Raw genomic sequence first — 16,312 nt, 5'->3', positions numbered from 1 at the left:
AAACAGGGCGTAACTCAATAGCAATAAAGATCATTCTTACTTCCATAGGGGCGGCCCTGTGGCCGAGTGGTTAAGTTCGCACACTCTGCTTTGGTGGCCCAGGGTTTCGCTGGTTCTGATTCTGGGCATTGCTCGTCGGGCCACGCTGGGGCAGCGTCCCACATGCCACAACTTGAAGGACCCACAACGAAAATATACAACTATGTACTGGGGGCATTTGGGGAGAAAAAGCAGAAAAAAAAAAAGATCATTCTTGCTTCCATGGAATCTTGTTGAAGCACTTAAAAAAAAAAACCTATTACCTTAAACAAGTAATAGATTTTTGTGGTAGGATATTTCAAAGATAGAAATAAGCGAAATATAGAAAATGGAAATTACTCATAATCTTACTACCCAGTATCAACTTAAACATTTTTTTGGAAAAGAGTTTTTTAGTCTTTCTATATAAACATAATTTTTAAGGTAATCCTAAAGCAGGTTTTATTTAATAAGCTGCTTTTTAAAACAACTAAACTTATATTGTGACCAACTTTGCATGTTGTTATATACTCTTCATTTATGTCAATTTTTGTTATTCCTCCCTCTTCAGGGAGAAAGTTTATGAGCCAGAGAAACATGCAAAAGAAAAGTTTAAAATTGATGAGCATAAAGCTTTTGTCCTTTGAAATGAGAGTAATGGGAGGACGTGGCATAGCAGGCGGGGACGCGAGGGAATGGGAGGAGCATGCGAACAGCAGTGGGAGGACGCAGGACCCAGGAACCCGGAGGAGAGAAAGGAGGCCCTTGACGTAGTGTATGCAGTCTAGGCAAGTGTGGTCCTTTCCTGGGCTCCGGGGCTGAATCAGCAGTTTTTAGCTGGCCAGAGCTTTTGCTAGCCGGAGAGTCTCTGTGCGGGTTAGAAAAAATGTCCCCTCCTCTGGGCGGGTGCAGGCTGGCCCCCAGGCACATGGTGGGGACCAGGGCAGCACGCAGGCTGGCTTCAGTCCCAGTTGCTGCCCAGAGGATGCCCTTGTGCAAACTGTAGGGGGTGGCCCTGTCGGTGGTTTCCTGTCTGGAGGGCTATGGGTTTGTGCTCAGCATCTGTCACTATCCTCAGACTCTTGCCCGGCTCGCCCAGGCCAGGGTCCCTAAAGCTCCCAGGCTACTTCCCAGAGGCCAGAGCCCATGAGAGGATCCAGAAAACGTTGGGGAGGCTGCTTGCCCCATTCAATTCGTTGCTCTGTTTGCCTGGCTGGTCCTACAACCTCTCTGATTGGTCGGAAATCCTGTCAGAAGCCAGTCCTGGGCCACAGAAGGCCTTGGGCTCTTTCCCTGTGGGGCTGCACACCCAGAGCCCCACAGCTGGGTGGCCCATGTGGACTCAGCTCCACTCCCTGCCCAAGAAGCCGGATGCCTTGGGGGCCCAGGGAAATAACAGTGGGGGCTGAGTGGGTATGGCTGAGATGGGGAGGAGGCTCCTGGAAGGCACAGAGCAGCTGTGGGGGTCTCAGGGGCCAAGTGGAGCTGACCCTGTGCCTCCCGTCCCCTCAGGACATCAACAACGCCTGGGGCTGCCTGGAGCAGGCAGAGAAGGGCTATGAGGAGTGGCTCCTGAATGAGATCCGGCGGCTGGAGCGGCTGGACCACCTGGCAGAGAAGTTCCGGCAGAAGGCCTCCATCCACGAGGCCTGGACGGACGGTAAGGCCAGCCCAGCCTGCTGCCTTCCCAAGGGCCTGGCTTTCATGTTCCCCGAACCCAGCCACCAGCTGCACCTCCTTTCTTTTCTTGCCTTTTGTTAGTTTTGTGTTCCTTTTGTCTCTTACCAGTTCCTTGACATTAGGCAAATTCATCAGTCTTTGGGTTGCCTCAGTTTCCTCATCTGTAAAGTGGGGATAATAATAGTGTCAGCCTCATAGGAAGAAGCATGGGCCGGCAAGGTTGGCTCCTTCTGGAGGCTGTGAGGGGGACCCCATCCCATGCTTCTTCCTGGCATCTGGTGGTTGCTGACAGTCCTTGGGGTTCCTTCGCTTGAGCAGCATCACTCCAGTCTCTGCCTCCGTCTCCACATGACTGCTTCTCTGTGTCTCTGTGACTGAAATCGCCCTCTCCTTTTTCTAATAAAGACTCTCATCATTGGATTTAGGGCCCACCCTAATCCAGTATGACTTGTCTTAACTAATTACATCTGCAAAGACCCTATTTCCAAATAAGGTCAGGTTCTGAGGTTCTAGGTTGAAGTGAGGTAGAATGGGACACTGTCCAACTCAGTACCCCCTTCAAAGGGTTGTCATAGGCTTAAATGTCCTAACTATGTTTTATGCTTAGTTGAGTGCCCAGCACGTGGAATGCACTCGGTAAATGGTAGCCATGGGTGTTTTTCCTCCACTGCCTTCCTCTTCCTTTTTCTGCCCCCCAGTTATAGTGACCTAGAACGCTTGCCTTAGCACATGTGTGTCTCCCTTACTCTGACCTGGAGGCACGTGGGGCCACGTGTAGTATCTGCTTGTTGGCTGCTAAGGTTAACTGCAAAGAGAGAAAATCATTCCTAGAAATCTTCCTCAGAACCCAGGTCGGGGCTGGAGAGGGGCATGGACTGCCCAAATCCTAGGGCCCTGAGTCCATGCCAGCTGGAGCCCCTGGGGCAGACCCCACTGGCTGGTGGAGCTCAGTGCCCTCAGACTCCCCGACTCAGCTCTGTTGTGCTCCTCAGACCTTAGGCTGGAGACAAGGGGGGGTTGGCTACACTCTGTGGCTACCTGGCTAGGGAGGGGATTGGAGTGCCCTTGACTCAGCCAAGGGGGTTGGCTTCAGCTGCCTGTTGTAAGTACACACGCTGGGCTTTGTACACAATGACTTGAGGTTGCTGCCCACCCTCCACTGTGTGTGTATGGAGTTATGTATCCAGGCGTGGATGGTGCAGAGTGGAAGGGGATGGTGGAGGTTGCACTGGTTCACCTACAGCTTCTGTCGTCTCCTCTCTGGGGCCAAGGAATAGCTCACGGAAAGGTACAGAGAAGGACTGGCCCCGTCTGCTTGCCAGCCCAGCAAGGGCATGAGAAGTGCTGGCGTGCCAGCGGTAGATGCCAGCACAACCTCTGGACAAAGCAATCTGGCTACATGTATTTACACCTCACAAGGTTATTGCTCACTGACCCAAGAATTCCATTTCTTGAGACTGTCTAAAGAATTAACCATAACACGGAGGAGGTCCTGTGCCTGGAGATGTTTGCAGTGGGACCATCTGCAACAGTGCAAGCCCAGGGCCGGCATGCCCCACAGGAGGGCGGCAAGTGCTTACGCCGACAGTGGTTCAGCCATGCGGCGGAATGTTCCGTAGCTATCGGAGTGGCACATAGGAGGCCACGGAGCCGAAGTAGAAACTCTGGTGATGTGCTGCTGGAAACATAATTTATATATCCCCTGTGGTTTTAACTCAACATCCATATGGGGAAAGACCGAGAACTAAAGAGGCTCATCTATATTTTTTTCCTAAACTTGTCATTTTACTATTCTGACTTAAAAACGAGGCGAGAGAGGGAAAGAAGTGCTATATTGGGCACAGCTCTCAGCCTCACAGCCCAGGCTCATTTACTGAGGGGATGAGCATGTGTGACGGGCGTGAACAGTGTGCGTGTGCAAGGGTGGGCGTGTGAGAAGGCCAGCCCCTGTCCTGTGCCAGTCGCTTCACAAGGCAGCTGGTGAACATCCTCATCTAACAGCGGTTCCAGGGGGTCATTTCTCATTCCATTTTCCTCCCAGGAAACAGAAATCCAAGAAATGTGAGCCCTGCCCAGCCCTGAAGAGAGAGGGCAGTGCGCCTGATGGTCAGAGAGGGCTCTGGTCACCAATGGCTTACATGCAGAGTGTGTGGGACGTTTTGACCACACTGAGAGGAACTGGGAGGGGGTCCTGGCAAGGCTGCTGGGGACTAGCAACTGTAAATAGAGAAACTCTGAAGAGGGAGCATCCTGGGGTGCTTGGCTGGCTTTTTCCTGGTTAGACCACAGGGCCTAGAGCGTTGTTTCCTGCTGTTCATTGAGTTAACATTATGCCCTGGTGTTCCCACGTAGTCTTGCATTGCATCCACACCTAAGCACTCCTAATGGCCCTGTGCAGGCCCCATGGAAATGGTGAGTTTCCTGCCCTGCCCTGCAGTGGGTGTTCTGGTTGCACATCTGCTTTCTCAAACTGCAGGTCACTGCACGGTGGACATCTCCTTGGCGTGTACTCTGGGAGTGGAGCTCCTGGAGTCCTGAGGGGGTGGATGGTTGGGGCCAAGAAGATGGGGCCTCCCAGCTTCTGCTCAGCCTTGTACTGCCTCTCCCTGAACCAGGCAAAGAGGCCATGCTGCGGCAGAAGGACTACGAGACGGCCACCCTGTCAGAGATCAAGGCCCTGCTCAAGAAGCATGAGGCCTTCGAGAGCGACCTGGCCGCCCACCAGGACCGTGTGGAGCAGATTGCTGCCATTGCACAGGAGCTCAAGTAGGCGTGGCCCAGTGATGGGCTGGGGCTGCTGTGGGAGATGGGGGTGTGGCTGTGAAAAGTGAGGAGGGTGGGTATAGCCAGGTGCCTTGGCAGGCAGGTGGTCAGTAAAGAAGACTGAGAACCTCCGCCAGTGGAGAATGAGCCTATGGCCCTTTCTGTTGCAGGCCTTTGGTTCTTTTTTTTTTTTGAGCAAGATTTGCCCTGAGCTAACATGTGTTGCCAGTCTTCCTCTATTTTCGCTTGAGGAAGATTAGACCTGACCTAACATCTGTGCCAGTCTTCCTCTATTTTGTATGTGAGATGCCTCCACAGCGTGGCTGATGAGTGGAGTAGGTCCACACCCGGAATCCGAACCCATGAACCCCAGGCCAGCAAAATGGAATGTGTAGAACTTTAACTGCTCAGCCACGGGGCTGGCCCCCAGGCCTTGGGTTCTCATTGTAACTAGTAGTACAGGATGAGAGGATGACAAGTCTTGGCGCTAAGCTCTCGCTGGGCCTCAGCATCTCCCTGCCATTGGGCATTGGAGTCAAGACTGGCATTGCCTCCAGCCAAGGTTGTGGTGGGGGCCCTTGGAAAGGAGAACTAGGCTTCACTGGTCTCCCCCAAGCAGTCTCCTGAAAGCCCAGGAGTTGGGGATGGGGTGGGGGGCGCCTGGAAGGTCTTGATGAAGTGAGCACACCTGACCTCCCAGCACCACTAGCAAGCGCCCCCAGCCCCAGGGAGAGGAGGGCAGACCACAGAGGTCACCTGGGTCACCTACTCTTCCTGTGTCTTCCCTCCCAGTGAGCTGGACTATTACGACTCACCCAGTGTCAACGCCCGGTGCCAAAAGATCTGTGACCAGTGGGACAACCTGGGGGCCCTGACCCAGAAGCGGAGGGAAGCTCTGGAGGTGAAGGCCCCAAGGGAGATGGAGGCCTGCCTCCCGCAGCTCTGTGTGCTCCTTCTGCTTCATGACTCCCTTTGCCTGGGCTCAAAGGCTCCCCTGTGTTCCCCAACCTCCCCAGGCCCTGGCCTGACTGGGAAGTTCACTCTGGCACTGGGTTTCGGCTTTTCCCCATGGTGATGCTTGCTCTTTTGTCCTAACCATATCTCATCCTCCTGAGTTAGTGCACTTAGCCCAACCCCAGCCGTTTGAGAACTTTCCTATTCTACAGACCAGACTGGGGGCCAGGCCGGGTGATTCTAATCTGGGGTGGTCCGTACACCATGCATTAAGAACCAGTGCCCCAGAAAAAGCCTGTTCTTTCTGCCTGAGTTAGTTTGGGACGTGCAGACCTGGACCCCTTGGGGCTGGCCAGGGGGCTCTTGGGATGAGGGGGTAGTCTGGATATGACTGCTAAATGGCTCCCCACCTCACCCCATTTGGCACTCCCAGCGGACAGAGAAACTGCTGGAGACCATTGACCAGCTGTACCTGGAGTATGCCAAGCGGGCTGCGCCCTTCAACAACTGGATGGAGGGGGCCATGGAGGACCTGCAGGACACCTTCATCGTGCACACCATCGAGGAGATCCAGGTGTGCTGCAGCCCGGCGGCCCCCCCCCCCCCCCACGGCCCACACTCGTCGAGTCACACTCCTCAGGACTGCCCCGTGGGGAGAGGACAGAGGGCTAGCATCCCAAAGATTTTATAGCTTCGAAAGGTTCGCATTTTATTTATTTTGACTAGGTGATACATGCACGTAGTATAGAATCTAAAAGATAAGGATATACAGTAAGTTGCCCTTGTCCCCCATCTCTCATGCCCCTCCCCAAAGGGAAGCCATATGACCTCACAGTCTCTGCATATGCAAGCAAAGATATTTATTTATTAACATGTTCTTCCCTGCACCCTTTTTTTACACAAAAAGTAGCTTTTATCATATACCGTATTCTCAACCTTTATTTTTAATTTAACAGTTATCTTGGAGCTTGTTTTATATCAAAAAACAGCTTTCTTGCCCTTTTCTATAGTTATAGAGTGTTAGATTGAAAAGGTTTTGTAAAGTGCTGAGGAAGTATATGTTGGGGGAGGTTACTTGGGGAGCAGACTTCGGGCTTTGTCCCTGACCTGACTTTGGGGTGGTGAATGCCCAAGGGGGTTGCTGCCAACTTCACCAGCCCCAAGGATGACACTGCTACTGTGATGGCTCTGCCTGCCTTCCCATGGCTGGCCCAGCCGTGCTGGTCCTCAGCCGTGAGCATCCTTGGTTGATGCCTCCTGGTCTCCCAGCTGGTGTGGGGCCGGGCTTCCCGGGGCCCTTCCACCCGCCTCTGCCCGGGCCGTGCAGGGCTGCCTTTGCTCATCTTGCTCACGAGAGGCACCAGTCCCTCCCAGTCACTGTGCTTCTGCATCCCCATCTCTGTCCAGGGACTGACCACAGCCCACGAGCAGTTCAAAGCCACCCTCCCTGATGCCGACAAGGAGCGCCTGGCCATCCTGGGCATCCACAATGAGGTGTCCAAGATTGTACAGACCTACCATGTCAACATGGCAGGCACCAACCCCTACACAACCATCACGCCTCAGGAGATCAACGGCAAATGGGACCATGTGAGTTTGAGGGCTGGGTGAGGCATTGGCTGAACCACTGTAAGTTTCATTAGGGCAGAGATTTTGGTCTCTTTTTTGGTTGATTGATTTTCATTGATTTTGGTTTTTTGGTTGTCACATAATAAACACTCATCTGTCAAGTTAATGAATGACTGAGTTTCTGGATCAAGTTAACATCTTTACTCTGTTCTATTACTGACCGGCCCCTCTCCTTCACGAGTCCTCCATTTCCTCATCTGAAATATGAGGCAGGTGGCTGGCCTGTCCCCAGTGTCCCATGATTGTTCCCACCCCAGGTACGGCAGCTGGTGCCTCGGAGGGACCAGGCCCTGACGGAGGAGCATGCCCGCCAGCAGCACAATGAGAGGCTACGTAAGCAGTTTGGGGCCCAGGCTAACGTCATTGGGCCCTGGATCCAGACCAAGATGGAGGTGAGTCCTGTCACGGGAGGCTGAGATGGGGCTTCCAGGCCTTCTCAGCACCATCCCAACAGAAAGGCTTGCCTTGTCTCCTCCGGGGTGGGAGCCATGGAGGACTGTGGGTCCTGAGCCCGTGACTGGTCTGCTGCCCTGCAGAGGGGTGTGTAGCCTTTGCAGGGAAGGCCTGTGGGTTGATCCCAGAGTCTGGTTTGGGAGCAAAGACCAACACAGGGACAGTGCTAAGGAGCCACACGAGAAAGTGTTTTCTCTTTCTGGCTGACGTGGTTTACCGTTTGGGCTTATCTGGCTGACCAGGTCTCCCTTTCTCCATTCCTGCTGCTCCTGAGCCGTGAGCTTGGTCAAAGAACATGATCCTCCCAGAGAGAACAGAACCTCGGGCAAGGGTGGAATTTTTTGCAAAATTGTATGGATCAGAAAAGGGACACCACTTGGCTGAGAGCGTGGTGTCCCTCTGAGCTCCTTGAGGTCAGAGCCCAGGTCGAGTTCACGTCTGTGTCTCCCCTGCACTCTACCCCTGCCTGTTTAGCACATTGCACATAGTAGGTGCTCAAGAAATATTTGCTGGATTGAATTGAGCACAGAGAGTGCTTTCACAAACAAGGTTCATTTACATGGATGGACAGACAGAAACAGGGACTAGGCCTGGCCCACGGACATGGGTGGGAATGTGGTGGGCCAAGGCAGGCATCCCAGGAGCAGAACTCAGTCCACTCTCAGGCCACTGAGAGTAAGCCAGGTCCGCTGAGCCTGTGAAGAACCTGGCTCATGGGCACAGTAGGGGTCCCTGAGATGGACGATGCTTGGGAATAGGCTCGAGAAGGGAGTTTGAATAGCAAGCAGAAGAGTGAACATTTAGGTTAACAGCTGACCTTGCATCCCCTTCCTGAAGAGAGGTACCCAAGAGACAGGAGGCATTTCATCCGGTGATGAATAGCAATGCTTGTCATACCCCTCCATGATGCTATTCCATGCCAAGGCTCACCCCTGCTGTATATTTCTTGCTCCAGGCTTACTAATTACCACTCGTGGGCTCCCTAGTGCTGGGGTGGGAACTGAGTCATCTGAGGGGTTGACCATTGACCTGGGGCCTCAGTCCCCACCCCAGGGGCACAGAGTGGGGTGGTCTGACAAGGGCCTCCTTCCTGGGTGAGCAGGAGATCGGGAGGATCTCCATCGAGATGCACGGGACCCTGGAGGACCAGCTCAGCCACCTGCGACAGTATGAGAAGAGCATTGTCAACTACAAGCCCAAGATCGACCAGCTTGAGGGCGACCACCAGCTCATCCAGGAGGCGCTCATTTTCGACAACAAGCACACCAACTACACTATGGAGGTGGGCAGCGCCAGCCTCGCTTCTCTGGGGAGGGAGCCCTGGGTCCCCTTCTGCTCCCTGCTCCTGGGCTGGTGCAGGGGGCAGTTACCCATCTTCCAAGGGGACTGGTCCTAGGAGGAGTATAAAGTGGGTGGAGGAATACCAGCATCTCCCCGCTGGAGCTCTGGGTCCTCAGTGCCTTCTGAATTTCCCATGGAGCTTGTTAAGATAGGGTTTCCAGGGCCCCTCTCCAGAATTTGACTCACTAGGTCTGGGGTGGGGCTCAGGAATGTAAATTTTTAACAAGCACCCAGTGATTCTGATGTTGGTGTCCAAACCTGCCTTAGGCACCCGCATTCTTTTTTTTTTTTTTTTTTAGAAAGATTTTGTTTTTCCTTTTTCTCCCCAAATCCCCCCAGTTACATAGTTGTATATTTTTAGTTGTGGGTCCTTCTAGTTGTGGTACATGGCATGTCGCCTCAGCGTGGCCTGATGAGCAGTGCCATGTCCACGCCCAGGATTCGAACCGGCGAAACCCTGGACCGCTGAAGCGGAGCACGTGAACTTAACCACTCGGCCCTGGCATCCTCATTCTAAACGCGGGTTTTGACCTTGAAGGCATGCATGTGTGGTTATGGCTTTGGAGGTTCAGAGAATTCCCCAATTTTTTGTCCTTTAATCTTCCCAACTACCAAATTTGCCCTCCTCCCTGAGGTGACCCACGCTGGCAGGTCTGGTCTCTGCTGTCCCAGGCAGAGGCCACCACTGTGCCGTGCTTCATCATCTGGGTCCTCTGTCCTGGGATCTTGTGCTGGTTCCCCTGCCTCTGCTGACACTGTGAATCCGAAAGGAAGGCTGAATTTGATTACTTTAGACATTTGGATGGTCAGGGGAAGGGCTGGGCAGGGGCAGCCTGGGTCCAGGCCTGGGGCCCCTTTGCTGACAGGCCCCTCGCCCACCTGCAGCACATCCGCGTGGGCTGGGAGCAGCTCCTCACCACCATAGCCAGGACCATCAATGAGGTGGAGAACCAAATCCTGACCCGGGATGCCAAGGGCATCAGCCAGGAGCAGATGAATGAGTTCCGGGCCTCCTTCAACCACTTTGATCGGGTGAGAGCCCCACCCCCTGCTCTTGCTTCTTAGAGCAGCTCCCAGCCCCTGCCCAAGGGCCCTGGAGGGCACTGCCAGGGTGTACGCAGCCATGCTGGGCCCGGTTCCTGGGCAAGTGAGGAGGAGGAGGAGGGAGAGGCCGTCAGCCTGCCCTGACTCCCTGCACCGCATGAAGCCGGCCTTGGAAAGCCAGTCCTGGTGTCCCACCAGCTTCTCTGCTTTCCTGGAGAGAGTGCTCCTATTGTGGGTAGAGCGAGGACCCTTGACCCCTGACCCTTGCTCTCCTAACATGAGGAGTCAACCCTTAGGAGCAAGGCTGCCACAGCCTCAAGTGAAGGCCTGCTGCCCCTGGCTGTGGGGACTGGCCCTCACCTCTGCCTCAGGACAGAGGAGCAGAGGCTCCCTCCTACCCACCCCTACCCCCAGGGGCCGTCTTTGGGACCCTCTGTGGCGGATGTCAGAGTTGTCAGTTCTGGGTTCTCGTCCCAGCCCTGGGACAGGCCGGGTTATGTGAGCTCCCCTCCCAGTGCCCTAGGGCTTCGGGGTGACCCCATGGGGTGGGAGCATGGGGTCAGGCGCTGCCCACCACCTTGCCTGCTTCACTGCCCTCCTGGCACCTGGTGGGGGCACCCATGGAAACTGGGGTGGGGGCTGGAGGGGGGCTGGGCACTTCTGGGGGGCTTCTCACCCCCGTGGCTCACCGTGCTTCCTTCTGGCCTGCTTCCCGGAGCAGGGCTGCGTGTGCCGGGGAGAGGGCACCCTCGGGACCTCGTCTGTCCTTGTGTCTAACCGTGTGCACTTTTATTTCCCCCTCCCCTGCCCCTTTCACCCTCACCCTCTCCACCCGCATGCCTTTGTCCTGTGTCTCCCCACACGCCACCCTCCACCCGGGGCATGGCCCACCCTCCCCTCACGGCCTCCACCTCCCTGGCACCGCATGGCTCGCTGCCTGGTGCACGGCGGCCCCAGGACCACTCCGGCACGCTGGGTCCCGAGGAATTCAAAGCCTGCCTCATCAGCTTGGGCTATGATATTGGCAACGACCCCCAGGTACTCGCCTCCTGCATGGAGCACGCTCAGGGGTGGCCTCCGGGGCGAGAAATAACGCGTGTTTCTCCTTTTTCTCTTCTCTCCCTGTCTGCATCTCCCTGTTTCCCCTTTCCTGTGGGCCGTGGGGCTCGTCCTCTCCTGCTGTCCCCTCCGGGCCCGTGTTGGGCTCCTCCATCTACTACTCTGACCTCTGCCCTCGGTTGTCTTTCGTGGGAACCTGCTCGGTGCCCGCCTTCCTCTCTCCTCACCGCTCTCCATCCTGTGGACGGATTTTTGCATCTCCCTGCTCCGTCTTACGCCTTCCTGTGGACGTTTTCCCCGGATGTGTATTTGCATCTCTTTCTCCTGTGTTCCTCTCCCCCTCCTGACCTCCAAACCGTCCGTCTCGTCCTCCCCTCCGGCCCTCTGTGCCCTGTCTTCCTGGCCCCGGGCCGACCCTTCCTCCTCTCGCCTCTGACCTTCCTTGTGTCTTGGTGCCACTGCCCCACAGAAGAAGACAGGCATGATGGACACGGATGATTTCCGCGCCTGCCTTATCTCCATGGGTTACAACATGGTAATGTAAACCCCATCCTCTGCCCTGGTGAGGGGCAGCCAGCTGGTGAGAGGCCATGTCCTGGCCATGGCAAGCTGGAGGCCCTCAGGCCAGGGGCTGCCCTCCCCAGAGGGCGCTCAAGATTCCTCTCCTTGGGGAAGATGGTGCCTTGAACCCGGCCTTAGCCTCGGGGCCTGTGTGTGTCCTGGAGCCTGGCCTTCTCGCCTCAGTCTGTGCCACTGTGTCTTCTGGTATTTGCTGTGGAGACGGGCTTTTCCACTCCCACCAAGGATGGCTGGGCTGGCCCCAAGGCTACCAGGCAGGACTGGTGGTTTAGACATCCTAGGTTTGGGTTGGCTCTGCTTCATCTCACACGAGGCATGGCGATTTCTCCCCTTTCCCTGGTGATGGCTGCAGCCAAGCCTGCTGCCTCTGCCGTGGCCCCGGGCTCCTTTGCACCCTTCTCAGCTGCCTGCCCTCCTGCAGGCCTTCTGAGCAGGCAGCAGCCTTCGCCAGGCAGCCAGGGACTCCTGGGCTGTGGTGCAAAATGCAGAGCCCTGGGCTGCCCAGCGCAGGGCCAAGGGCATGGCTCTAGAGGCAGTGACCCTGGGAGTAAGCCCAGCTCTGCCATCACCAGTGTGGGGGCCTGGATGAGATGAGGGGAACCCTGCCGGACTGTGGTAAGGGTTAAATGAAGGAACTCACATGAGTGCTGTGCACGTGTCTGGCACATAGAAAGTGCTGGGTGGTGAGGAGAGCACAGGGGGTGGAGCCAGAGAGCCTGAGTTCCAGTCCCAGCTCCACTACCTACTGTGGGTGACCTTGGGCAAGTCACCAACCTGTCTGGGCCTTAGGTTTCTCATCTGGGAATCAGATGGAAATAATAAACATCTACCACCTATGGTTGTGGTGAGGGTTAACTGAACTAAAATATACACAGCACTTAGAATAGCACCTGGTGTATAGTAGATGCTATGTGGATGTTAGTCATTGTTAACATTGTTATCAGCATTATCGTTATTGCCCCAAGGGGAGCCCAGGCTTGTGTAGGGGGTGGGAAGCCCTGAGCCAGGTCTTCACTGTTGGGTGTTGTGTCCCTCTCATACCCTCAGGACAACCCAGGTTAGGTCAGGGGCTGCTCTGACAGCCTCAGCCTCCTCTGAGCCCCCGGGGGCTTCAGCTCCGTGTGAGAGATTCCCAGCAGCCATGGCTGAGAGGCTGACTGGGTAAGAGATTCCCAGCGGCCGTGGCTGAGAGGCTGACAGGGCTGGGGTTGGCTCTTTTCTCCAGGGAGAGGCAGAATTTGCCCGCATCATGAGCATTGTGGACCCCAACCGCCTGGGGGTAGTGACATTCCAGGCCTTCATCGACTTTATGTCCCGTGAGACGGCCGACACAGATACAGCAGACCAAGTCATGGCTTCCTTCAAGATCCTGGCCGGGGACAAGGTGGGTCTGCTGTGGTGTGGGCACCGTGTTGGCGTGGCAGGCACTGGCTGGACGCTGATCTGGAGGGGAGATCGTGAGCACCTCCACTGCCCCTTCTTCCACCGTCCCATTGGGCCTCTCACTGCCATCAACCTCTCCCCATATCTGTAACACCTTGGGCTCAGCTAAGGTGCTAGGACACACTATTAGCTTAATGGGGTCCCCTGCCAGGCGTATTGCTTGTCACTGAGGGACTCCTTCGTACTTGTGATGAAATGATGGGTGGTGGAGGGCAGTAGATTGGGCTGGAGTATGTGATTGGGTGATGGCAAGTCCATCTGAGAGCTCAGACTTCACCTTCTATCCTCTTGGGCCACAGGCACGGCATGGAGGGGGCAAGCAGCATGAGGGACTGTGGGGAGCAGGAGGGAAGCAGGTCTCGTTTTTCCACCCTGAGCAGCAGTCAGCCTCAGGTTTCTGAATTTCCCCAGCTCTCTGCAAAGCCCCGCCTGACAGTGGAAAATTGGGAGGGATGCAGCAGGCCGTCTCTGTGGAGACCAGAGGCCCAGGTCAGGTCTCGGCTATCTGAGATGATCATTGGTGGACCTGGATGTCACTCAAACCCACCACCATCTCTAGCCCAGGGATCTGTAGGAGCCATCCCGTGGAAATTAGGGAGGAGAGGAGTCCGGAGGCCAGATTTCCTTTCTGTGAAATTCACAGGATGATCCTTATGCCATCCTTTCTTCAGACCTGAAAAGATTCAGTTACGAAAAGCGAAAGCCGGTAGGGAGTATAATTTCTGTAACGTCTCAATCTATAATGGAGTAAAGACTGAACCTATGAAGAGGTTCCTAAAGGCCTGAGTTGAGTTCAAGGACACCCTGTGAGGGTCACAGCACCTCGGAGGTGGAAGGACCCTCACAAACCACCTAGGTGGAGTGGCTCGCTTTAGAGAGAGGTCTCCGAGGCCCAGAAAGGGGCCCGGTCTCCTGACTTTGGGGTGACCTGAGGGCAGCCCCCCTCCTTCACACTGGTTCCTAGAGGACCCTGGCAGAGCTGGGCGGGGAGCTGGGGGCCCAGCTGTGGGCTGGAGCCCCTCAGTGGGCTCTTCCAGAGCCTCAGGCTCCCAAAAGAAGCAGCTTCCAAGCAGACCTGTCATGGCAAGCCCAAGGCAGGGGAAAGCAGAGGCCCAGGCCCAGAGCCACTGGGATGGGGGAAGGCCCACACTTTGCAAACATGGTTCAGGTAGCTGCCTGTGGCAGCGATGCCCCAAATGGGTGTTCATTGTAATTTGCTGAAATTATGTCACCCCATGGAGCCCAGTTGTGGGGTCCCGCTATGTTCCCCCAAACTACCTGCTGATAACTGCTCCAGTTGAGTTATTATTATAGGTTCAGTTAGCCCTTGGAATTAGTTTGGAAACGGGTTAAAGTATGAGATTTAAAATAAACATATTTCATGTGTGTGTATACGCATACATGCATATGCATGTGTAACATACACGTGTGGATGTGTGCATAGGTGTGTGTATAAATGTCCAGAAGTACGAGGAGGGGGCCAGAATGGGGGTGGGACGTGGTACCTAATGTCGCAAATGAGGTTCCCCGGCGCCAGGCCGCCCTGACCGCGCTCTCTCCGCAGAACTATATCACGATGGACGAGCTGCGCCGGGAGCTGCCGCCCGACCAGGCCGAGTACTGCATCGCGCGGATGGCCCCCTACGCCGGCCCCGACGCTGTGCCTGGTGCTCTGGACTACATGTCCTTCTCCACGGCGCTCTACGGCGAGAGTGACCTCTGACCCGCCCCGGCCGGTCCAGCGCCCTCGCCCCCGACGCCTGAGCGCCCGCCCTGCACCTCCGCTGCCCCCTCCCCGCCCGGGTGTGGTTTCCGCTCAGCCTCGGCCAGGGCGAGCTGGGCCCCACGTGGCATCGAGCCTCCCTGCCCGTGAAGTGACAGTTTACAAATTATTTTCTGCAAAAAAGAAAAAAAGTTACGTTAAAAAAAGTAAAAAACTAAAAAACCACATATTTTATTATAGAAAAAGTATTTTTTTCTCCACCAGACTTAAATGGAAAAGAGGAAAAATTAACTATTTGCACCGAAATGTTTTGTTTTGTTGTGACATAGGAAAATAACCAAGCACAATGTTATATTCCATCCTTTTTATCGATTTCTTTTTTTTTTCTATCTGTTCCATCTGCTGTATTCATTTCTCTAATCTCATGTCCGCCTTGATGTGGGAGTGGGGGTTGGGGCAGGGATAAACTGGTCAGAAGGCACGTTGGTGCATGTGTGTTTGCTAGCTCACTTGTCCATGAAGATATTTTATGATATTAAAGAAAATCTTTTGAAATGGCTGTTTTTTAAGGAAGAGAATTTATGTGGCTTGGCTTCTCATTTTTAAGTCAAGAGGTATGGTTAGCCTCTTTATCAGCACACACTTTTTAAAAATTTTAATATTCCCTATTAGAAAGGGTCAGGATAAAATTGCAGAGTGGACAACTTTGTTGCTTGGCACCCACTGTACTAAAGCAATGATGCGCCCATGACAGCTCCCAGCTTAGTCCTTGCTTACCGTTTCCCAGAAGTGTGTGTGGGGCAAGGATGGTGTGGGGCCCTGTCCCCACCTCGAGGACATTTTTGACCCTGGTGCCTTCAATCTTCTTACACTTGAGTTTTGTCACTTTAAAAAAGGAAAAGGCGGTTTCCTCACAAGGCTCCTGTGAGGTGAAAATAAGGTCCTGGATGTGTAAGGGACTCCTTGATGATAAGCCCCACCTTTGTTTATATTCCACAGCATCAAACAGCTCTGTGTGCCCACCACTCCTTTTATCTTTGCCACAGGGGGCACACTGAGTTGTCTAAGAGTCACCTCATCCCTCACTGTGCAGAATGTCCCACCGATGGCAGCTGTCTAGCATCACCTGGGGCCCCACCCCAGACCTTCTGAGTCAGAATCTGTGTTTTAACAAGCTCCCCGGGGGATTTGTGCACACTGCTCTAGCTTGTTTTTCTCCTTACTGTGCCTCCTCCCTGAGACCTTTCCTCCAAGTGCAGGCACTGAAGACTGTCAGTAGTGAAGTCAGTGACAGCAGTGCAGCAGTTGCAGAAATGTTGTTTAGTAGCTGAAGCTGTAGCTCTGTGTTCCAGTTAGGGCTGCACCTAGGAGTCAAACCAGTTTGCTGTAGCGGGGTACAGGGAGTTGGGTCTGTGGGGTCCCACTGCCAGAGTTCAAATCCATGACTGCTGTTTCCAGAATGGGAAACCGTGCACTACAATTCCCTTATCTGTTAAGTGGGATGATGGTGCTATTGGAAAGTCAGTGTTATAACACACAGAGCTTCTAGAACGTTCATACATAAATGTTAGCTGTAGTTAATCTTATTTTAAGTTTCAAGGATTAGTTGAGCGATCTCTTAAAAAA

At 54.4% G+C, this 16,312-nt stretch overlaps 1 protein-coding gene across 8 annotated transcripts in view; it reads left to right on the top strand.

Annotated features, from left to right (window-relative positions):
- ACTN1 (actinin alpha 1) overlaps window positions 1-15,245 on the top strand; it is a 95,799-nt gene extending 80,554 nt beyond the window's left edge. For 3 of the 8 annotated variants that reach the window (XM_070594113.1, XM_070594118.1, XM_070594117.1), the window contains exons 11-22: window positions 1,531-1,678; window positions 4,314-4,464; window positions 5,254-5,362; window positions 5,849-5,989; window positions 6,823-7,005; window positions 7,302-7,436; window positions 8,600-8,779; window positions 9,724-9,870; window positions 10,840-10,920; window positions 11,411-11,476; window positions 12,746-12,904; window positions 14,528-15,245. In XM_070594113.1, the coding sequence (XP_070450214.1) occupies window positions 1,531-1,678; window positions 4,314-4,464; window positions 5,254-5,362; window positions 5,849-5,989; window positions 6,823-7,005; window positions 7,302-7,436; window positions 8,600-8,779; window positions 9,724-9,870; window positions 10,840-10,920; window positions 11,411-11,476; window positions 12,746-12,904; window positions 14,528-14,686 (1,659 nt within the window). In that variant the 3' untranslated portion in view covers window positions 14,687-15,245. The remainder of the gene's footprint in view (window positions 1-1,530; window positions 1,679-4,313; window positions 4,465-5,253; window positions 5,363-5,848; window positions 5,990-6,822; window positions 7,006-7,301; window positions 7,437-8,599; window positions 8,780-9,723; window positions 9,871-10,839; window positions 10,921-11,410; window positions 11,477-12,745; window positions 12,905-14,527) is intronic. The other 5 variants (XM_070594115.1, XM_070594120.1, XM_070594119.1 and 2 more) reach the window with 2 other exon arrangements.
- Window positions 15,246-16,312: the final 1,067 nt, after the last annotated feature.

The sequence above is a fragment of the Equus przewalskii genome, chromosome 25, assembly GCF_037783145.1.
Source record: "Equus przewalskii isolate Varuska chromosome 25, EquPr2, whole genome shotgun sequence".
Classification (NCBI taxonomy): domain Eukaryota; kingdom Metazoa; phylum Chordata; class Mammalia; order Perissodactyla; family Equidae; genus Equus; species Equus przewalskii.
The sequence above is the reverse complement of the archived record's forward strand: the minus strand, read 5'-3'. Positions and strand labels throughout refer to the sequence as shown.